Below are 17,857 nucleotides of genomic sequence, written 5' to 3' on the forward strand. Positions count from 1 at the left end.
AATAGTTTAATAAGTTTATTAATGTGCAGACATGCTACAAAAATTAAGCATCAAACAAAAATAATCATCATTGAACTGAAAATATGGTCATTACCATGTACCAAAACAGAAAAAGAAAAATGATTTCCAATTGAAAAAAACATGTAATAAAACTATGTGAAAAAGAACAAAATCTTCACTTATGTATGTATTTATTTATTTTTTATGTATTTATTTATTTATATTTGACAAATCTTATTATGTTGCCTAGAATGGTCTCAAATTCAGAATCCTCCTGGTTTAGCCTTCTGAGTAACTAGGATTACATGCATAGGCTACCATTACTGGCTTCAATTATATTTTTAGTATGTATGTGGAATGTGGAAAGTAGCTTCATCTTACCAGACTGCCATAACAAAATGCCACAGACTGTATGGCTTATACAACAGAAATAAGTTTTCTCACAGTTCTGAAAGCTGGAAGTTGGAGATCAGCTTGCCAACAAGGTTGGCTTCTGGTGAGCACTCTCCTCCTGCCTTGCATTTTCTGCCTTTTCTCTGAGTCCTCACATGGTCTTTCTTGGGTTCATGAGCTCAGGGAGAGAAAGACAACATGAAATCCCTGGTATCGCTCCTTATTCATTACATCAGACCATTCATTATATCAGATCAACACCTCTCATGACCTCACTTAACCTTAATTATTTCCTTAGAGACCCTTTCTCCAAATGCATAACCTCAACATGTGAATGGGGTGGGTAGTGGGGCATAAACATTCAGTCTATAGCAATCTCAATTGGAATAAAAGAAAGAGTTTTCCATTTTATCTTCTACACTTAAATAGACATGATGAAATTGTTGATGATTCTATTTGCCTATTTCTGCCTTAAAGTAAGAATTATTCAATTAAAAATTTTGTAAAATACTGTTTCAAAAAATGGACATATTCTGCATTTCTTTAAACTAATTTATATATTTGAAACATTACTTTGTAATAGGAATTTACATCTCATTAACAAATGTTTTTATTTTGATAATATGAAAATTATAAATCACAAATAAATATCACTTAAATCAAAACAAAAATTTCAAATTGAGCTATTTAAAGTGACAAAATGTAAACAATAAAATAATTATCATGATTTTCTCTAGTTAAGAGAGAAAATTTTATTTTTATACTTCACATTTATCTAATAATATACTTTAGTACTATTAGTGTATGTAACTCAGCATTAGACTAATTATGAATCCAAATATGAACTTGTATGTGATATTCTTTATATGCCTGGTATATTAATTAAAGCATATAATTTTTTCTTTTGTATTAGATTTATGATAAAAATGAGTTTAAAAATAATTTTGTTAGATCAAGCAGAAGTAAATAAGGGGCAAGTAGAGTAGAGTAGCATGAAAAAAAATCATACCAATAAAGTAATGTCATCTGCCTTCAAAAAGAAAAATATTCTTTTAAATTTATAATAATTTCATTGGGCTGGAGTTGGGGCTGATGGTAGAGTGCTTGCCTGCATGTGTGAGGCACTGGATTCGATCCTTAGTACTGCATATAAATAAATAAATAATAACAAAAGATCCACTGACAACTAAAAAATTTTTTTTAATTTATAATAATTTTATTTACCTGCCCAGGTTTTGCATTTTCACAAACAAACGTTTCATAATACATGGCAAATTCTGGAGCGTGGTCATTAATGTCTAGAATTCTGATGAAGACCGGAATATGGCTACTTAGTTTGGGATTATCTGCAACAAGAATGTATAAGATTTCAGACTCATTTACAGAGAAGCAGTAAAACCACTTGCCCATTTGTAGCTTAGCAACAGATCATTTCTGTGGTATTCACTTTCTCAGTTGATTGCTGATGAATATATCAACTCTCTTCCATGGTCCACATGGAAAGGACAATAAAAAGATGAAAATATTGAGAATGTAGTACTGTGTTTACATAGACTGGTTAAAAATTCCTATGAGATTAGATTATATTTCTATCCTACTGTAAGGTATGAAAAATAAAATTTGAAATGAGTAAATGATTCTATAATACTTAAAATAATTACTAAACCCCAAACACTTGAAATCATTCCTCTATGGGAGAGAGTCTATTTGGGCCATTACCTGAACACTTCAGTAAAAGATAATGCATTCAGATAGATGTGTTCAAAACTCACTTATTTCCGTGGCTGTAACAGTGATATTGTGCCAAGGGGATGATTCCCGGTCAAGGGGCTTCAGAGTAAAAATAGAGCCATTTTCTGAGTGGATACTGAAAATTCGGTCCATATCAGTATTCCGATCAACAGAGTACCTGGCAGGAAAGAGACTTATAAATACAGGCATTATTTTAAGATTATTAGTTCTCCCAATATTTCTTAAAGTTGTAGGCAATTTCCACAATGATATGACAAAGACATGAAATATAAAGTACTGGTGACTTTATTGAATCTTTATCTCATAAATGATTTGATATAATTGTTTCTAATATTACTACTGTATTAGTATGCACACTGAAGGCATTATTTATACTCATGAATCCTGCGGCAGCTATTAATAGAGTTATTGTCACTTGACTCAGTTTATCTTAGTATTTAATATATATAATAATCATGTTAAACTAGAGTCAATATCATTGACTAAATGGAATATACTATAAAACTTACAAAATATGAACATGTGTTCAAAGAGTGAATATAGAGAAGGATATCATAAATGCAGTTTTGAATGACTTTCTATTCAAGTAACATCTCAGCTGAATCAAAGGTCTTCCTCCAATCTATGCCTCAACCTCTCACAAATAAAAATCACATCTCACGATACCACAGAGTTCTGTGATTTTTTAATTAAGGCTGGATATGGCAGATATCATCTTAAGCTCTGTTTCACTCTGCAATTGGCAAAATAATGTCTCCTTTCCCAAAGAGTTTCATACTCTAATTCCCAGAAACTGTGACTATGTTATCTTACATAGCAAAAATAGCCTCGTTGTTGTGATTAAGGTTGAAAACACTGATATGGGAGATTTTTTCTCAATTATAAAAATGAATCTAATATAATCATAGGAGTCCTTGAAAGTGGGAAGTCATAAAAGTGGCTTAGGAAGATGAGACAAGGAAGAGGAAATATTTGAGGGGACAAGAAGGACTCATAGTGATTAGCTTTGAAGATGGAGGAACAAGTCATGGAATGAAGGCAGGTGGTAGAATCTGCGAACAATCTTTACACTGACAGTCAACAATGAAACAGCAAACTTGCCTCCACAACTGCAAGGATTTGAAATCTGTTAGCAATCAGAATGAGCAAGAAAACATTTCTCTCTTAGAGTCTGTGGAAAGAAATATGGTCCTGTCTACAACTACACCTTTACTTATGGTCTGGTGGGGTGCATACCATGCTTGTGACATACAGAACTAAAAGAAAACAAATTAATTTAAGCCATTAGTTTTGTGATATGTTCTAATGGCAGCAATAGAAATATTAATATACTGTCCTAAGGTCTTTTTTTGGTCTGTCTTAAATTCAAGATGGTTGTTAGATCCAATTTTGTTATGCGCTACTAGTTAATATTTTTATATCTATCTGAGATTTCTGTCACTGAGTTAGCAAAGGATCCAGGTAGGAAATACTGTTTGTCAAGCACAAACATTCACATCAATCATGTATGGTTCCTAGTAAAATATGGTCGATGGGTTGATGGTACATCTCATTGATAAAGTACTTTCCTAGTATGCATGAGGTCTTGGATTTGATCTGCAGATTGCAACAACAAACTCTAAAATTTGCATTAGTAGTTCCAGTATGGTAGCTGGATTCTACATTTTTGATAAACTGAGCTGAATTCTGTATTGGACGAAGCTTTACATTCAATCATAGCCCATTGCATAAAGCGGTTAGAACAGGACAGAAGAAGAGCCATGAAGGACAGAGACTATAATAATCAACATCTAGTTCAGTTCTCATTTTTATATGTACTTTGTTAAAGATATTTAACAAAGCATTCCCTTTGATCTACTGTATTAGATAAATTAAGTTCCTGATCATAAATCTGTGTGAGTCAGTATCTGACACTAACTTTTAAAAACATTAATAGTAAATTTTTAAGATTCTAAACTCATGGTGTATTGTCAATTTTAATATTATTGGATAAAAACATGTTTATTTAAACTCTATGGATTTTTGTTTGAGTTGTTTTATTAAAGACTTGGTCTATTGTTATAAGACCTATGCTAAACTTAAGAGATCCAAAAGAAAATTCAGATCTGAACATAATTTTCACAGTTTAATGTTCTTCATGAAGGTTCTTACCTAATTTATGTTCTGCTAAACTATGTAAAATGATTTTTTGAAAGTTATAAATATTGCTTCAGACACAGTATTTGGGCCTATGCAAAATATATTGTGTTTCATCCCAAAGGCAGAATTTCCAAAAAGTTTTTATAGTCTCAGATTTCTCTGTCTACTACCCTCCTAACTCATGGAAACAGTTTAGTCACTTCCTTGTCCTTTGGAAGAAGTGCAATGGGTGACAGAAATACACAGAAAGGGTAATGCCTCCTCAATTTTTCAAAAATCACTGTAATTTTCCTACATAATAAGAATTTGGGAGAATAACACAAAACTGATTTGATTTATGATCCTCATCCATGAGTAGATATAATTCTAGAATGGGAAAAAATAAGGAGTCACAGGACAATTAGAAATCTCTATATTTAAAAAAGCATGTGGAAGTGGATAAAGGAAACAAAAGGTATATAAGATTTTGCCAACAATTCTGTCACACAATTATCCTCAGTAGATCTGATTTTTAAAAAAATTTACCAATCCACTAAAGTTGAGGATGACAGTTATTTAGAAGTGTGTATTTTTAATCTTTATTGATGAATTGTGCTAAAATTAAACAAAATTTTGAGTTTTTTATCCATAAGTTTCAACACCCTAAAATTTAGTTCATAATGTGGACTTTCCTTACCTTTGGGATCAAATCTCTATTATAAAGTATTTAGGGGGAAAAAAAAGAAAGTTATTGCAACATTAAATAATGATTTATTTTCCTTAAATACATCAAATTCTATTTATCAGTAAAAACAACTTTAAATGCACACAAGGAAAGCAAAGAATAGGACCACATCTTGTGTTGTTGAATGAAGCAATTACAGTATCCGCTATAGGTAAGTCTCTCCATTGTTGGAAAGGTCAACAGTCGACGATTATCTGTTTCTGTCTGAAGAGATCTTGAACTTTTTTTCCTACTGTTTTTGTTAAGATCAAAAAGAAAAGTAAAATTTCCTTTTGTCCCCATGGTTACTTTCCCTAGAGATTAGCATGGGATTCTGTGAGGAAGGAATAAACAACAATTCTAACAGTATGAAAGTCAAGGTTTGACTCTCCTGTAGCTTACTAGGATCAAAACGGATCTGAGTTTCTGGCTTTCCGAGGTTTAACCTTGAAAGGCGCATGAAAGGAGCTACTTTTCAAGTTAAGAATTCATGAAGGAAAATCACTTTAACAATTTAGAAATAGCTTACTTTTTATCATAAACATTGCAAACTTCCAGGTCTATATTTAGCAATTTTCCTCAGTGCAAATGATGCCTCACGATTTGTCAAAAGCCCAAAGTAATTTTCTTTTATTTAGCAGCCAAGTTCTATTTTCAACACAGAATAGGAACATTCTGGTTTACCTATTAATAATAAATACATTGAATTATAACAAACCACCAGAAAGAGCCCGATAAACACTTAACACAGAAGAAAAGCTATCTCTGTGTCCTAACAAATGGCCCATAATAGCAGTAATATATTATTGATTTCCATACACTGAATGCTGAATGGTAAGTTACAAAAAAAAAAAAAAAAAAAAAAAACAACAAAAAAACCCTGGCATAATTTTTTTGGTGTATGAATACCTTCTCTAGAGAGAGGATCCAATCATTGAGTGGCAAATAAGTGAAAAAAGGCAAAGAGAAATGAACCTGTAACTTAACTCTAGATTACATTTTTGTCTGGTTTCCATTTTTATGTTCTACATTAAAAATCAAACACATATCAGATCCCTGTATTTTTTCTACTATAAAATTAAAAGTAAAAACTAAACTGAATTAAGACAATAGAACAAATCAGCAATATGCTGTATAGGTAGTGATAGCATTATATTTCCTTTACTGGATTCAAGTTACTTCTTTTAATAAGGCAGTACAGTTAAGATATGGATCTGCTTTTTCTATTCCAGCTACTACTTTCCAGAAATGAATTTTCCCCAGCTGAGAATGATGAAAACTTTGTTACCCTTCAAAAAATGAACATTGGTTATACTCTGAAATTCTCATTTATTTTTCTTAAATTTTTATTTGCTCTTTTTAGTTATACATGGCAATAGAGTCTATTTTGACATATTTATACAAAAATGGAGTACATATTATTCTAATTAGGAGTTCAGTCTTATGGATGTACACAATGTTGAGATTCACTGTTGGGTATTCACATATGTAAATAGGAAAGTTATGTCAGATTCACTCCACTGTCTTTCCTAATCCTATCTCCACTGCCCTTCGCTTCACTTCCCTTGGGTTAGCATTGATATATCAGAGAGAATACTTGAACTTTGATTTTTGGGGAAATTGGCTTGTTTCACTTAGCATGATAGTCACCAGATCCATCTATTTATTGGCAAGTGTCTTAAAGTCATTCTTTATGGTTGAGTAATATTTTATTCTATATATAAACTACATTTTTTTTACCATTCATCAGTTGATGGACACCAAGTTTGGTTCCATAGCTTAGCTATTATAAATTGAGTTGCTGTAAACATTTATGTATCACTGTAGTATGCTAATATTAAGTCCTTTGGGTACCAAGGAGTGGTATAACTGGGTCAAATGGTGGTTTCATTCCTAATTCCATTCGGATATTGCTTTCCAGAGTTTTTGTACCAATTGGCAATCCTGCCAACAATGTATGCATGTATCCTTTACCCCACATCCTGGTCCACATTTATTGTAACTTGTATTCTTGATAATTACCATTATGACTGGAGTGATATGGAATCTCAGTGTAGTTTTGATGTGCATTTCTCTAATTGCTAGAGATGTTGAACATTTTTTTCATATATTTGTTGATTGTATTAACTCAAAATATTCTTTGCTGAGCATAGTACTGTTATCATAGAATTACTGTTACCCTCTGGAAAAAAGCAAACATATAAGAAAAGCACCACTATATATAAATGCTCTTATGCACATATTTCTATTTATGTTGGAATCATACACATTTTATCGAAGCATAAATAAATTCCTTGCCAATAATTTTGTTTTGTTACTTTAGTTTTGGGCAGCGGTAGAAAAGGATTTCTACTAAAAAAATCATTGAACTTTAAATATGTTATGCATAAAATAGGTGTGAAGTGAAGCAAGATGTTCTTTGAAAACTTGTAAAGGATAATCAACTCTGCAGTTTGGGAGATCTATGCTAACTAATGAGGTGAAGCAGAGGTGACAACAGCTGCTAATTGTAACAAAAATCTCATGTTTCAAGCAGCAAATGTATTTCAGAAAATATGTTTGATGGACAGATTTACTGAGTGGGGGCTGATGAGAATTTGTTCCCAAGATTTTCTGAAAAAAAATGTGTATCCCCATGATGCAAATTATAGCCTGTTTTTGTCCTGGGGACCAGTCATCTTTCTAAATTGCATTAGACAAAGCAAAGAGTTCCACATGGGCTGTGCTTGTAGCTCAGTGATACAGCACTTTCCTAGCTCATGGGGGCCCTGGGTTCAATCTCCAGCACCCTCCAAAAAATAACATTGTTTCATCCCTGTTGAATTATCACAGATTTTTCCTCACATTATATTTGGAGTTCTAAAGTGCTTTTTGTTTTTTGGTTTTTTTTTCAATACGTTTACATGCTAATACCATGTATGTTTACATGCTAAGACCATAGTGTTTTTTTTTTGAGGGGTATAGCATTTTATATTGACAGAATCAGTATTACAATTTAAGAAATATAATTTGAGATTGATTTGTTGTTTTAATATTTTTCTTTGCATAACAATTTCTTAGATTTACAGGTAAAACTACTTCTCATTGTTTTTTCTCCGGGATGTGAGTTCTCTTCCCAAAGCAAATATTTCCAGGAGTACTATAAATTTAAAAATGGAAGATCCAACTGTTAATACTGTGAAACAAGAATACAGATTTGACTACAGGTCTTTTAGACCCAGAAATTTACTTTTTAAATATACCTTCATGAAATTATCATATTTAGGTAAAGATTTTATATATATAACTTATATATGCAAAGTATTTATGTAACCTATGAAACCTACATATGTAATCATGTATAGTAAAAGAAACTATAGATGTAATCTCTATATATTAAAATTTATAATCTTATATATAGCATTACATGTAATATACAATATATATAATCTCCAAGCAATCTAAAGTTTTTATCAATAACATATTATTGACATAGTACTATGTTATTTTTAAGACAAAATTTTACTGAGTTTGGGGGGATATAAGTGAATACACAATTTAAAACATACATAGACTAATGAACTCAATGGTATAAAAATGAGAAAACAGATTGATGAATTGTTTGCATGATGGGATATTTAATAGAAGGAAGTAAAATGACACTGGAGTAAGAGAGAATTTCATAGGTTTTATTTACTCCAAAATTTCCTGTCTCCTAAAATGAATTGCTACAATTAAAAACAACAGGGACAATTTTAAAGATAATTTTTCATTTTACTTTTGACAAAAGTAGAATAGTAAGGGATGGATTTTCCATACACACTAAACATCAAAAAACAGACAAAATGCATGAAAACAATGATTGTTAAAGAGCTGAACATCTAGAAACCAGTATAGCAATTGCTAAGAGAAGGAAAAGAAAGGAGGTGAGTTTTAATGTCCACAAGTGGCCTCTAAGTAGGGTTCCTATAGTACTATGAGTAGAAATCCAGAGAGAGTCTGCCAATCTCCCTAAATTGTAAAAAGATGTTGAAATTGGAGGTAGACAATGGAGGGTAGATTTGGCAGGGAGTACTGGGGGGTAAGAGAACAATTGAACTCTGAAGATGGTCCAAATTGGCTCCAGCTGGGTTCCTGTTAGAACATGAATGAGAGCAGGGAACATAACCATGAAGGTAAACTATCTTATGAATTAGAGGTTACAAAATATCAAGTAGGAATACTGTTGGACTATTATGAACCTTCACTTAACCACATCAGAAAATCTCAAGAATATTAACAAAAATGCAAAGTTAGACAACACTAACCATGGTAAAAGTCACAATGTATATAATCCAATAAAATTATAGGCATGCAAAAGACAGAAATATTTGAGTGAAAAGAAAAATCTATTAGTTGAAACCAACCCAGAAATGACTCAGTCGATAGAATTAACTGACAGTGATGTTCCAAAGGTTTTTAACTGTGTTCCAGGTACATATGTGCATATGTGTGTGTGCATATACATACATATATGTATATATGTATATGTGTATAGTATACATATGTGTGTATATCTTAATAGAACTTCTAAAGAATAAATGACAATTACATAAGTTAGAAAATATTCTGGGTGGATTTAAATTTGATTAAACATTGCAGAAATAATTAAAGAATTCAAATATGCAGTTGAATGTGGTATATACTAAATGACAAAGAGAAAAAGAATGAATGAGAATTACAGCATCAGTGAACAGTTGCACATTCATGGGACCTAATAACAACACTTATATTCTCTGAAGGAGAAGAAGATGGGGGAAGATATATTGAATAATCAACGCCTAAAATTTTCCAGATTCACAAAAGGTATGGATTCACATATCCAAGAACTTCGGTAAAATGTAAGCAAAAAAGTAAAGAAGTACGCTATTCTAAGTCATATTCTAATCAAGTGACTTAAAATTAGTGAAAAATTAAAAGCAGCCTGAGAAACAAAATATATGCCACCCAGGAAAAAGAAATTATTACAGGGCAAAATATTTACTGTACTGTTAGAAAACAAGCAATCTACAATATTGTATTAATCCAAAGTGGCAGAAAATAAGAGGAAATAAAGAAAAGATGAAACAATCGTAAATCAAATGGCAAGATGACAAACGTAACAGTATGAATGATCATACTATAAATATTTCAATTAAAATAAAGCATATTGAACTGGGTTATAAAACAAGAACATACGACTACTATTCAAGTCACATTTTAATTGAAAACAGTTATTAAAAGAAGGATGAAGGCCACCTATTAATATCAGACTGTTGCATAAAACACCTAAAGTCATTCTAGTGGAGAAAGCTATATCACTAACGTGTGTATTTAAGAAAAATGTAAAAGTAATATTTCAAATAAATAACCTCAGCTTTTAAGTCAAGGAAACAGGAAAAAAACAAAAACAAAAACAAAGTACCCACAATGTAAGCAGAAAAAAAAATGTAATAATAAAACAAAAGCATTGAAATAGAAATAATGAATGGAGAAAATCAGGTGTTTGAGGTAGTTAACTGTTCTGAATTTGATGACATGATTTGACTAACAATATATATATATTGTTTCCTGCTGCAGAATTTACTGATGAGATGAAAATATGTCCATGGAAAGGGGTGTTAAGAATTGATAAAGTTTATGAAACACCTCACCTGAGTAAATGAACAAGTAACCTTGGTGTCATGCAGGAATTAGCATGCCTTTTGCAACATTGATTGACTACCTAATGTGCAAATTTAGGAGACAAAGTAGGAAAGATTCACAGACTACTGTTAGAATGTGGTTTCCTTATGGTTCAGAAATGTTTAGTGGTCAAACAAAAAGATGATTCAATATCTGAATATATTGAGATGCTGCCACTGTCATCGACTTTTTAACAGTGGGTTATTGTCATTTTAAAAAGTTATAATTATTTAATTTTTAAATGAACATGTAGGATTTCTCTCAAAAACTTTTGTGCACAAAAAATGCTAAGGAGAAATGAAAATACAACCAACATTGACCACTATTCTTAGAAACTTACCCAAACTATCAAGAGCAGACACTCATTAAGCATTTGTAGTCACTAAGATGGTAAACCTCTAATTCTTTTTAAAAATGGGCGGGTATTACCAAGTTGTTAAGTTAGAGAAAAAAATGATAACACCAATCAGTAAAAAAAAAAAAAAAAAAAAATTCCATCATTCTAGTGGGACAACCAAATTCATTCTAGTGGGACAACCAAATTATCTCTATTTTATCACAAAAGAAACCATTTTATTACAATGTGTTATTTGCATTGTCATATAGACTTTGTAAATTTGGGGATAATTGCCAAATTTGTGAAGATCCTTATCAAGTTCCAAATATATATGATTTAAGAGAAAAAAAAATGAGCATTAGTTTCTATTTTAGCATTGCAAAGAAACAGTATATTTCACACACATTTATTTTTAATATATTGACATATAGCAGACAAAAAAATCAATGAGCATGTACCATTTCAATAACATAAACATTCACATTATTTCAGATATGAACATTCTAATACAGATAAATTGATCACAGAAAAACCATTAATTTTTCTTTTATTTAAAGAATTTTGTTTTAAATAATATGGAAATTTAACATGACAAAAATATATCTATATTGATGAAAATATATGTATATTGTACGTATATTATTATGTATATTGATAATATTTTTTCAGACTATTTTTTATAAATAATAATTTTATGTAAATTAATAAAAATATTTTAAAAGTAAAATATTTTCTTGTATCAACTAGAATGAATCTTATAAAAATAATGTTTAAAGTACAAAAAATAAAATTTGAAAGCATTTATTTGCTTTTTGTTTTTCATACCAAAGATTGAACCCAGTGTCACTTAACCACTAAGCCACATCCCCAACCCTTTTTTGTATTTTATTAGAGACAGAGTCTCCTGAGTTACTTAAGGCCTTGCTAAATTGCTGAGGTTGGTTTTGAACTCGTAATCCTTCTTTCTCAGCCTCCCAAGTTGCTGGGATTACAGGTTTGCACCAGTGAGACTGGCTAACTACTTACTTTTTAAACAGGGAGATTCAATGAATGATTTTCTACCCAACCTAAAACTAACCAAAATATTAAGTTAATATAAGCTCTGGGTATTATCTACAGATTAAAATTTTATGGACTATTTCTTTGTTACAAAGTTTAACAATAGTGTATTAATGCCACTAACAAAGAGAATCTTTAGCTGGGCACTGTGGCATGCCTGTAATCCCAGTGCCTTGGGATGCTGAGGCAGGAGGATTTTGAGTTCAAAGTCAGTCTTAGCAACAGGCAGATGCTAAGTAACTCAGTGAGACTCTAAATAAAATACAAAATAGGACTAAGGATGTGGCTCAGTGGTTGATTGCCCCTGAGTTCAGTCCCTGGTACTGGACAAAAAATAAAAAATGAATCTTTACCAGAATATATGTTGTGCAGAAACATTACTTTGTGAATTAACACATTGGGAAAGTCCTGAAATTGAAAACTACTTAATACATTTAGTTGTTAATTTTCTATGTGTAAAGGATGGCATGAAAAAAAAATCTAACCAATTATTTTTCTTAACTAAAATTGGAAGGAAAATAGAATCATAGAAATTTTACTAGCCATATGTTTAACAGATAAGGTTACTTTTCCACCTTCTGTCGTCTCTATCTTACTCTACAAGTCTACCTATCAGCATCCACCTGTCCTATTCAACTATTTAGGTTTCAGTTTTTCCATTCTCCTTAGGAAAATTTTGTAAGAATCATTGAAGTTTCTTGAATTATTAGAGCTTTTAAACAAGGAATATAATGTTCAAATATTGGAAGAATATCATAGTCTACTAGTTGCTAGTACTTTAACCTTTCTATTGACTTAAATATCATTATTTCTTTAATAACACTGTATTGCAATCAGAATACAATTGTTTATATTTGAAATATGATGAAACAGTACATTGCTTCACCAAACTTTTAATATAAATTACTTTTAGTGGTTATTTTAGAGAAGACATAGCTTTAGGAAAAATGTGTATTTCCAATTTCTTTAATCATTTTTACATGAATTTTGATTTAACAAAGAGGGACAATGGACAAGAATCACAACAAAAACAAAGAGATTAAAATTCATGACTCTGCAGCTGGACAGACTGCCTGATTTTTTAAAAACCAGATTTGCCGCAATGGGGCTAACTATTCAAATGCTTAGTGTCTTGATCTTATCATCTCTAGAGAAATATCATGTTGATATCTAGAATTCTAGGATGCTAATTAAAAAATATACCTAAATTGCTTAGAAGACATTCCCTATGAGTTTGTACTGTGTGTTTATTTCTGTGGTTGACTATACATTGTGCTACACAGTTGTACATCTGGGGAGATGGCTTGAAAATAAGATTCTATATCTACAAACGTAACTCTTCTAAACGCACTTACTTAATTAAGTTGTTCATGGCATCAGGGTCATATGCTGTGACTTGTCCGATGATGCTGCCCTCCTTTACATCCTCATCCACTTCTATCAAATAGGAGTGTCTACTGAACACAGGAGGCTCATCTGTGTCTTCCACAGATATTTTGATTACAGCTGTATCTTTGAAAGGTCCCAGGTGTAAGAATCGAGGATCAGGATGAGTGTTACTTGCATCCACTCTTAAAGTGTACAACATCTTTTTTTCAAAATCTAAATTCTGAAGTTAGATAAAACAAGAAAAAAATTAGCACATTTTACAAGCCATAACCATAGATGACAACTTCTAGACATAAAAACCTTCTCTATTAATTATACCAACAATTATGTCTAAATAACTTCAACAGTCATTTTTTATACATATATCAAATAAATTAGTATTTTTTCTTTTGGTTTATACTTATTTATACTTACAGGTTTAACTAAATATAATGGAATATGTAAATAAGATTGATTCACATTCAGTAATGTACTTCAGTAATTTTAGGCACAGGTGAATGAAGCATTCTGTAATGGGCGTAAATATTTTGTATTGGTAATAAAGTTATACATAATTAAAACCAGAAGAAAGATTGACTGAAGTACAATTTTATTTATTTTTGAAAGATATTTGTAGTTGTAGATGGTCATAATATGTTTATTTTATTTATTTTTATGTGGTGCTAAGAAATGAACCCAGTGCCTCATACATGCTATGTGAGAACTCTACCACCGAGTCACAATCCCAGTCCGTGAAGTAAAATTTTAAAGTAAAATTCTTTATATTTCATTAATTTGAAAGTTAGCTATGAATAGAATATAAAATTAATAGTGACCTGTATTATTCTGTGTAAGGTTTCAGAAGATTCTTTATACTGATTTGAAGATTAATAAAAACAACATAATACACATACCACTTTTATCTTTTCTTATTTATATAAACCATTACACCTAAAATTATAATTTTTTTTGGGGGGGTGCTGGGGATCAAACCCAGGGCTTTGTGCTTACAAGGCAAGCACTCTAACGACTGAGCTATCTCCCCAGCCCAAATTATAATATTTTGAAAACTGTGTGAAACAACGTGGATGACTAGATGCTTATTTTTCTCCAAAAAGAAAGACTAAACAGGTACTTTCAGTTTAATCCTAGTTTGATCGTGGTTTACTGAAAATACAAGCATTTGAGCTTTTTAAACCACTGTATAAGTATCAATGACAAACACACTTCACTTCTTGAAGTGAAATCACAACTATTTCCACTTATGTGAAAAGTAGACAGCATATAAAAGATACAGAAAAAATAAATCCAAGACTTTTCTTCCTTTACTGAAAAGGAAGAATAAACTAAAGAGCACTCAAGGGAAGAATGAAGACAGCGAAAAGAAACCTGTTTGACAGTTATAATCCCTTCCTGTGTATCCTTGTCAGTGATGACATCGAACATGTCCGCTCCATCTCCTTCAGCAATACTGTATTCCATCTCAGCATTTTCCCCCATGTCAGGGTCATTGGCTTTTATCCTTCCGAGATGGGTTCCAAGAGGGGCAGACTCAGGAGAACTAAATTGATACGTACCTGTAGATGAAATCAAAACTGCTTTGGCATTTCCTCTTTATATGACAAAAACTATTTCATTTCTTCTCTTTTTTACTTAAATAAATTAATTTTAAATTGGAAGAGATTTCTATTTCATTGAATTTTAAACTGTCAAAATGTATAGATTTATTAAGTTGGGAAAAGAATATATAATGGCAGAGAACTCTTATAAGTGAGAAATGTAAGTTTTAGGAAGCTATTTATATAATAGATAGGAAAATCTCATATTAGAATCTGGAATTACTTAAAAGAACATGAAAACCAATTGTTTACTGCTTATGTGGAGCTTCACAATTGTTATATATTTCTACATTGACTCAATTGTTTTTAAAAAATGTATTTATTCTTTTATTCTAAATCAGAGATAGAAAAACAATTTTACAAAGATCAATGTCCATTCCCCCCTAGCTATTTTTTGACTTATTTGTTTCAAATTGAACATCTTTTTAGTAGATCATGTTTTGTTTGTGTGTTTCTGTTCTGCAGACCCACCCATTCATTACCTAGCACTCTGTCATTTCTGAGTCTTTTAGTTTGTAATTATCTATTCAAGAATCAATAGGAAAAATGGTCAAAAAATATTAAGGTCAAAAATACTTTTAAAATATTTTTTATGTGTGTAAAACCAAATGTTCTCCACAGTAATTTATTTAGTCTTCACACTGGTTCTCTAATTAACAATAGAGGTAAATTTTCCTTAGGACTGGGTTCAAGAAAATCATCCTGCAACTTTAGGAAAAGGAAAATCCCCAACAAGATATCTCTGACTAGATATTCTTTGACTTCATAGTCAGAACTCTTTTCAGTGTTTGGTGGTTAAGAATATGAGCTTTTAAGTCCACCTGTATGAGCTTAAATTTTCATTACTGTGCAAGGTAGTTAAATTCTCTAAACTTTGATGACCATGTTTTCATCTATAAAATGAGAAAGAGAATTATAGCACTTGAATTATAAATTTGTCAGATTATATGAAAGTATGTCTGTAATTCCTTCAGCTAAGGATCTAGTCCTTAGCATTTTATTAGTACTATAATAGCTTCAAATATTTGTTAAGCTTGTAGCAGACCATAGAATTACAAAGCAGCAAGCCATAAACAATTTGTCAATTTATAATTTTTTATTTACATTTAAGGAATATTAATGCAAATTTAGGTTTCAGTCACTTGGTCTTATTATTCATATTCTCAGCGAAATTTACTTTTAAAAATTAATCATAGGAATTTATTCATCAAAACCGACACACCAGTCCTTCAATTGATGAATGGATAAATAAAATGTGGTATATATATACAATGGAATATTACTCAGCCATAAAGAATGATAAAATTATGGCATTTGCAGGCAAATGGATGAAACTGGAGAATATCATGCTAAGTGAGATAAGCCAATCTCAAAAAACCAATGGACGAATGATATCGCTAATAAGTGGATGATGACACATAATGGGGGGTAGGAGGGGTTAGTGTTAGGGTTAGAGTTAGGGTTAGGGAGGGGGGCAAGAATGGAGGAAGGAAGGACTGTATAGAGGGAAAAGAGGGGTGGTAGGGGTGGGGGGGAAGGGGAAAAAATAACAGAATGAATCAAACAACATTACCCTATGTAAATTTATGATTACACAAATGGTATGCCTTTACGCCATGTACAGAGAAACAACATGTATCCCATTTGTTTACAATAATTAAAAAAAAAACAAAAAACCGACACACCAAATATTTCACATTTTGTCGACCAAAAAAAAATGCTTTATTGTTATGAAACCAGTATGGATTTAAATTTGACCTCTTAACTGAGAATTTCAAGGAAGAATCCTTTATATTTTGGTCACTGCAAAATCAAATATTTTCATCAGATAATTGAAATCAGTTTTTGTAAGATCTCAGGAAATGCAAACTTCCCATGTTTTAAAGTGTATCCGAAAATGGTAACAACTGAAAGGAAATTAACTGATTTTGTCATGGCTCAATAGCATTGATATTACTGAACTTTAATATGTCATCACACATTAAATGATGTCAATATGAATAGATGCCATCACACACAGCCTTGGTAAATCATGACATTATAGTCTACTATAAAAATAAAGAAATACTACCAATTTAACCCACTTGCATTGATGTTCACATGCTGTTTGATTTCAGAGATGTTAAAACATTAAATCTTTGTTTTAAAATCAATTAAAAAAGGCTTTCAATGCTTCTGACACACATGACATCACAAACAAGTGTGAGGCATAGAATTTGAATCCATTCAGACTGACTGGAAAGAACACACTCCAACCAGAAGAAAATCAGAAAGAACTTAGCCTCAAAAATTTTCTAACACTTCAAAAGGTGGAAAAGGATAGTTAAAAGCTGAAGCTGCTGAAGAAGCTTGTTTTCCCATTGTCTACCCAATGAAGAAAATAAAAACCATCACTTTCAGTTTGAAGGAAATTGTGCTTGTGTTGTGCGTGTGTGTGTGTGTGTGTGTGTGTGTGTGTGTGTGCAGAGGGAAGCCTTTTGCATTTTCTTGTATGCATAATCTAATAGTGAAATTGGTAGTAAAAATATTAGATTCTAATAAGAGTACATTTGAGAAGTTTTTCAACAAGAGATCACTAAAACCTTCCTTACTCTGTGGAAACCGAGGAGGATTGTTGTTAACATCTGTCAGAGTGATGTTCACTGTTGTGGTTCCAGAAAGTCCTCCCATCTGGCCACCCATGTCCTTGGCCTGTATAACCACTTGGTACTGTTCTCGATTTTCTCTGCTCATGTCTGGTAGTGCAGTCTTTATTATGCCTTTGGAAAAAAAAAAAAAAAAGAAAATTAAATCACTGGTTTTCTA

General features: G+C 31.4%; 1 protein-coding gene across 3 annotated transcripts in view; it reads right to left on the minus strand.

The window, feature by feature from the left end:
• Cdh9 (cadherin 9) overlaps positions 1-17,857 on the minus strand; it is a 158,130-nt gene that overhangs the window by 6,687 nt on the left and 133,586 nt on the right. For 2 of the 3 annotated variants that reach the window (XM_047556798.1, XM_047556799.1), the window contains exons 5-9: positions 17,644-17,811; positions 14,823-15,010; positions 13,421-13,674; positions 2,166-2,302; positions 1,618-1,739 (exon numbers count right to left, since the gene is read on the minus strand). In XM_047556798.1, coding sequence (XP_047412754.1) covers positions 1,618-1,739; positions 2,166-2,302; positions 13,421-13,674; positions 14,823-15,010; positions 17,644-17,811 — 869 coding nt within the window. Of the gene's footprint in view, positions 1-381; positions 543-1,617; positions 1,740-2,165; positions 2,303-13,420; positions 13,675-14,822; positions 15,011-17,643; positions 17,812-17,857 lie in introns of those variants that run through there. The other variant, XM_047556800.1, reaches the window with a different exon arrangement.

The sequence above is a fragment of the Sciurus carolinensis genome, chromosome 6 (assembly GCF_902686445.1).
Source record: "Sciurus carolinensis chromosome 6, mSciCar1.2, whole genome shotgun sequence".
Taxonomy (NCBI): Eukaryota; Metazoa; Chordata; class Mammalia; order Rodentia; family Sciuridae; genus Sciurus; species Sciurus carolinensis.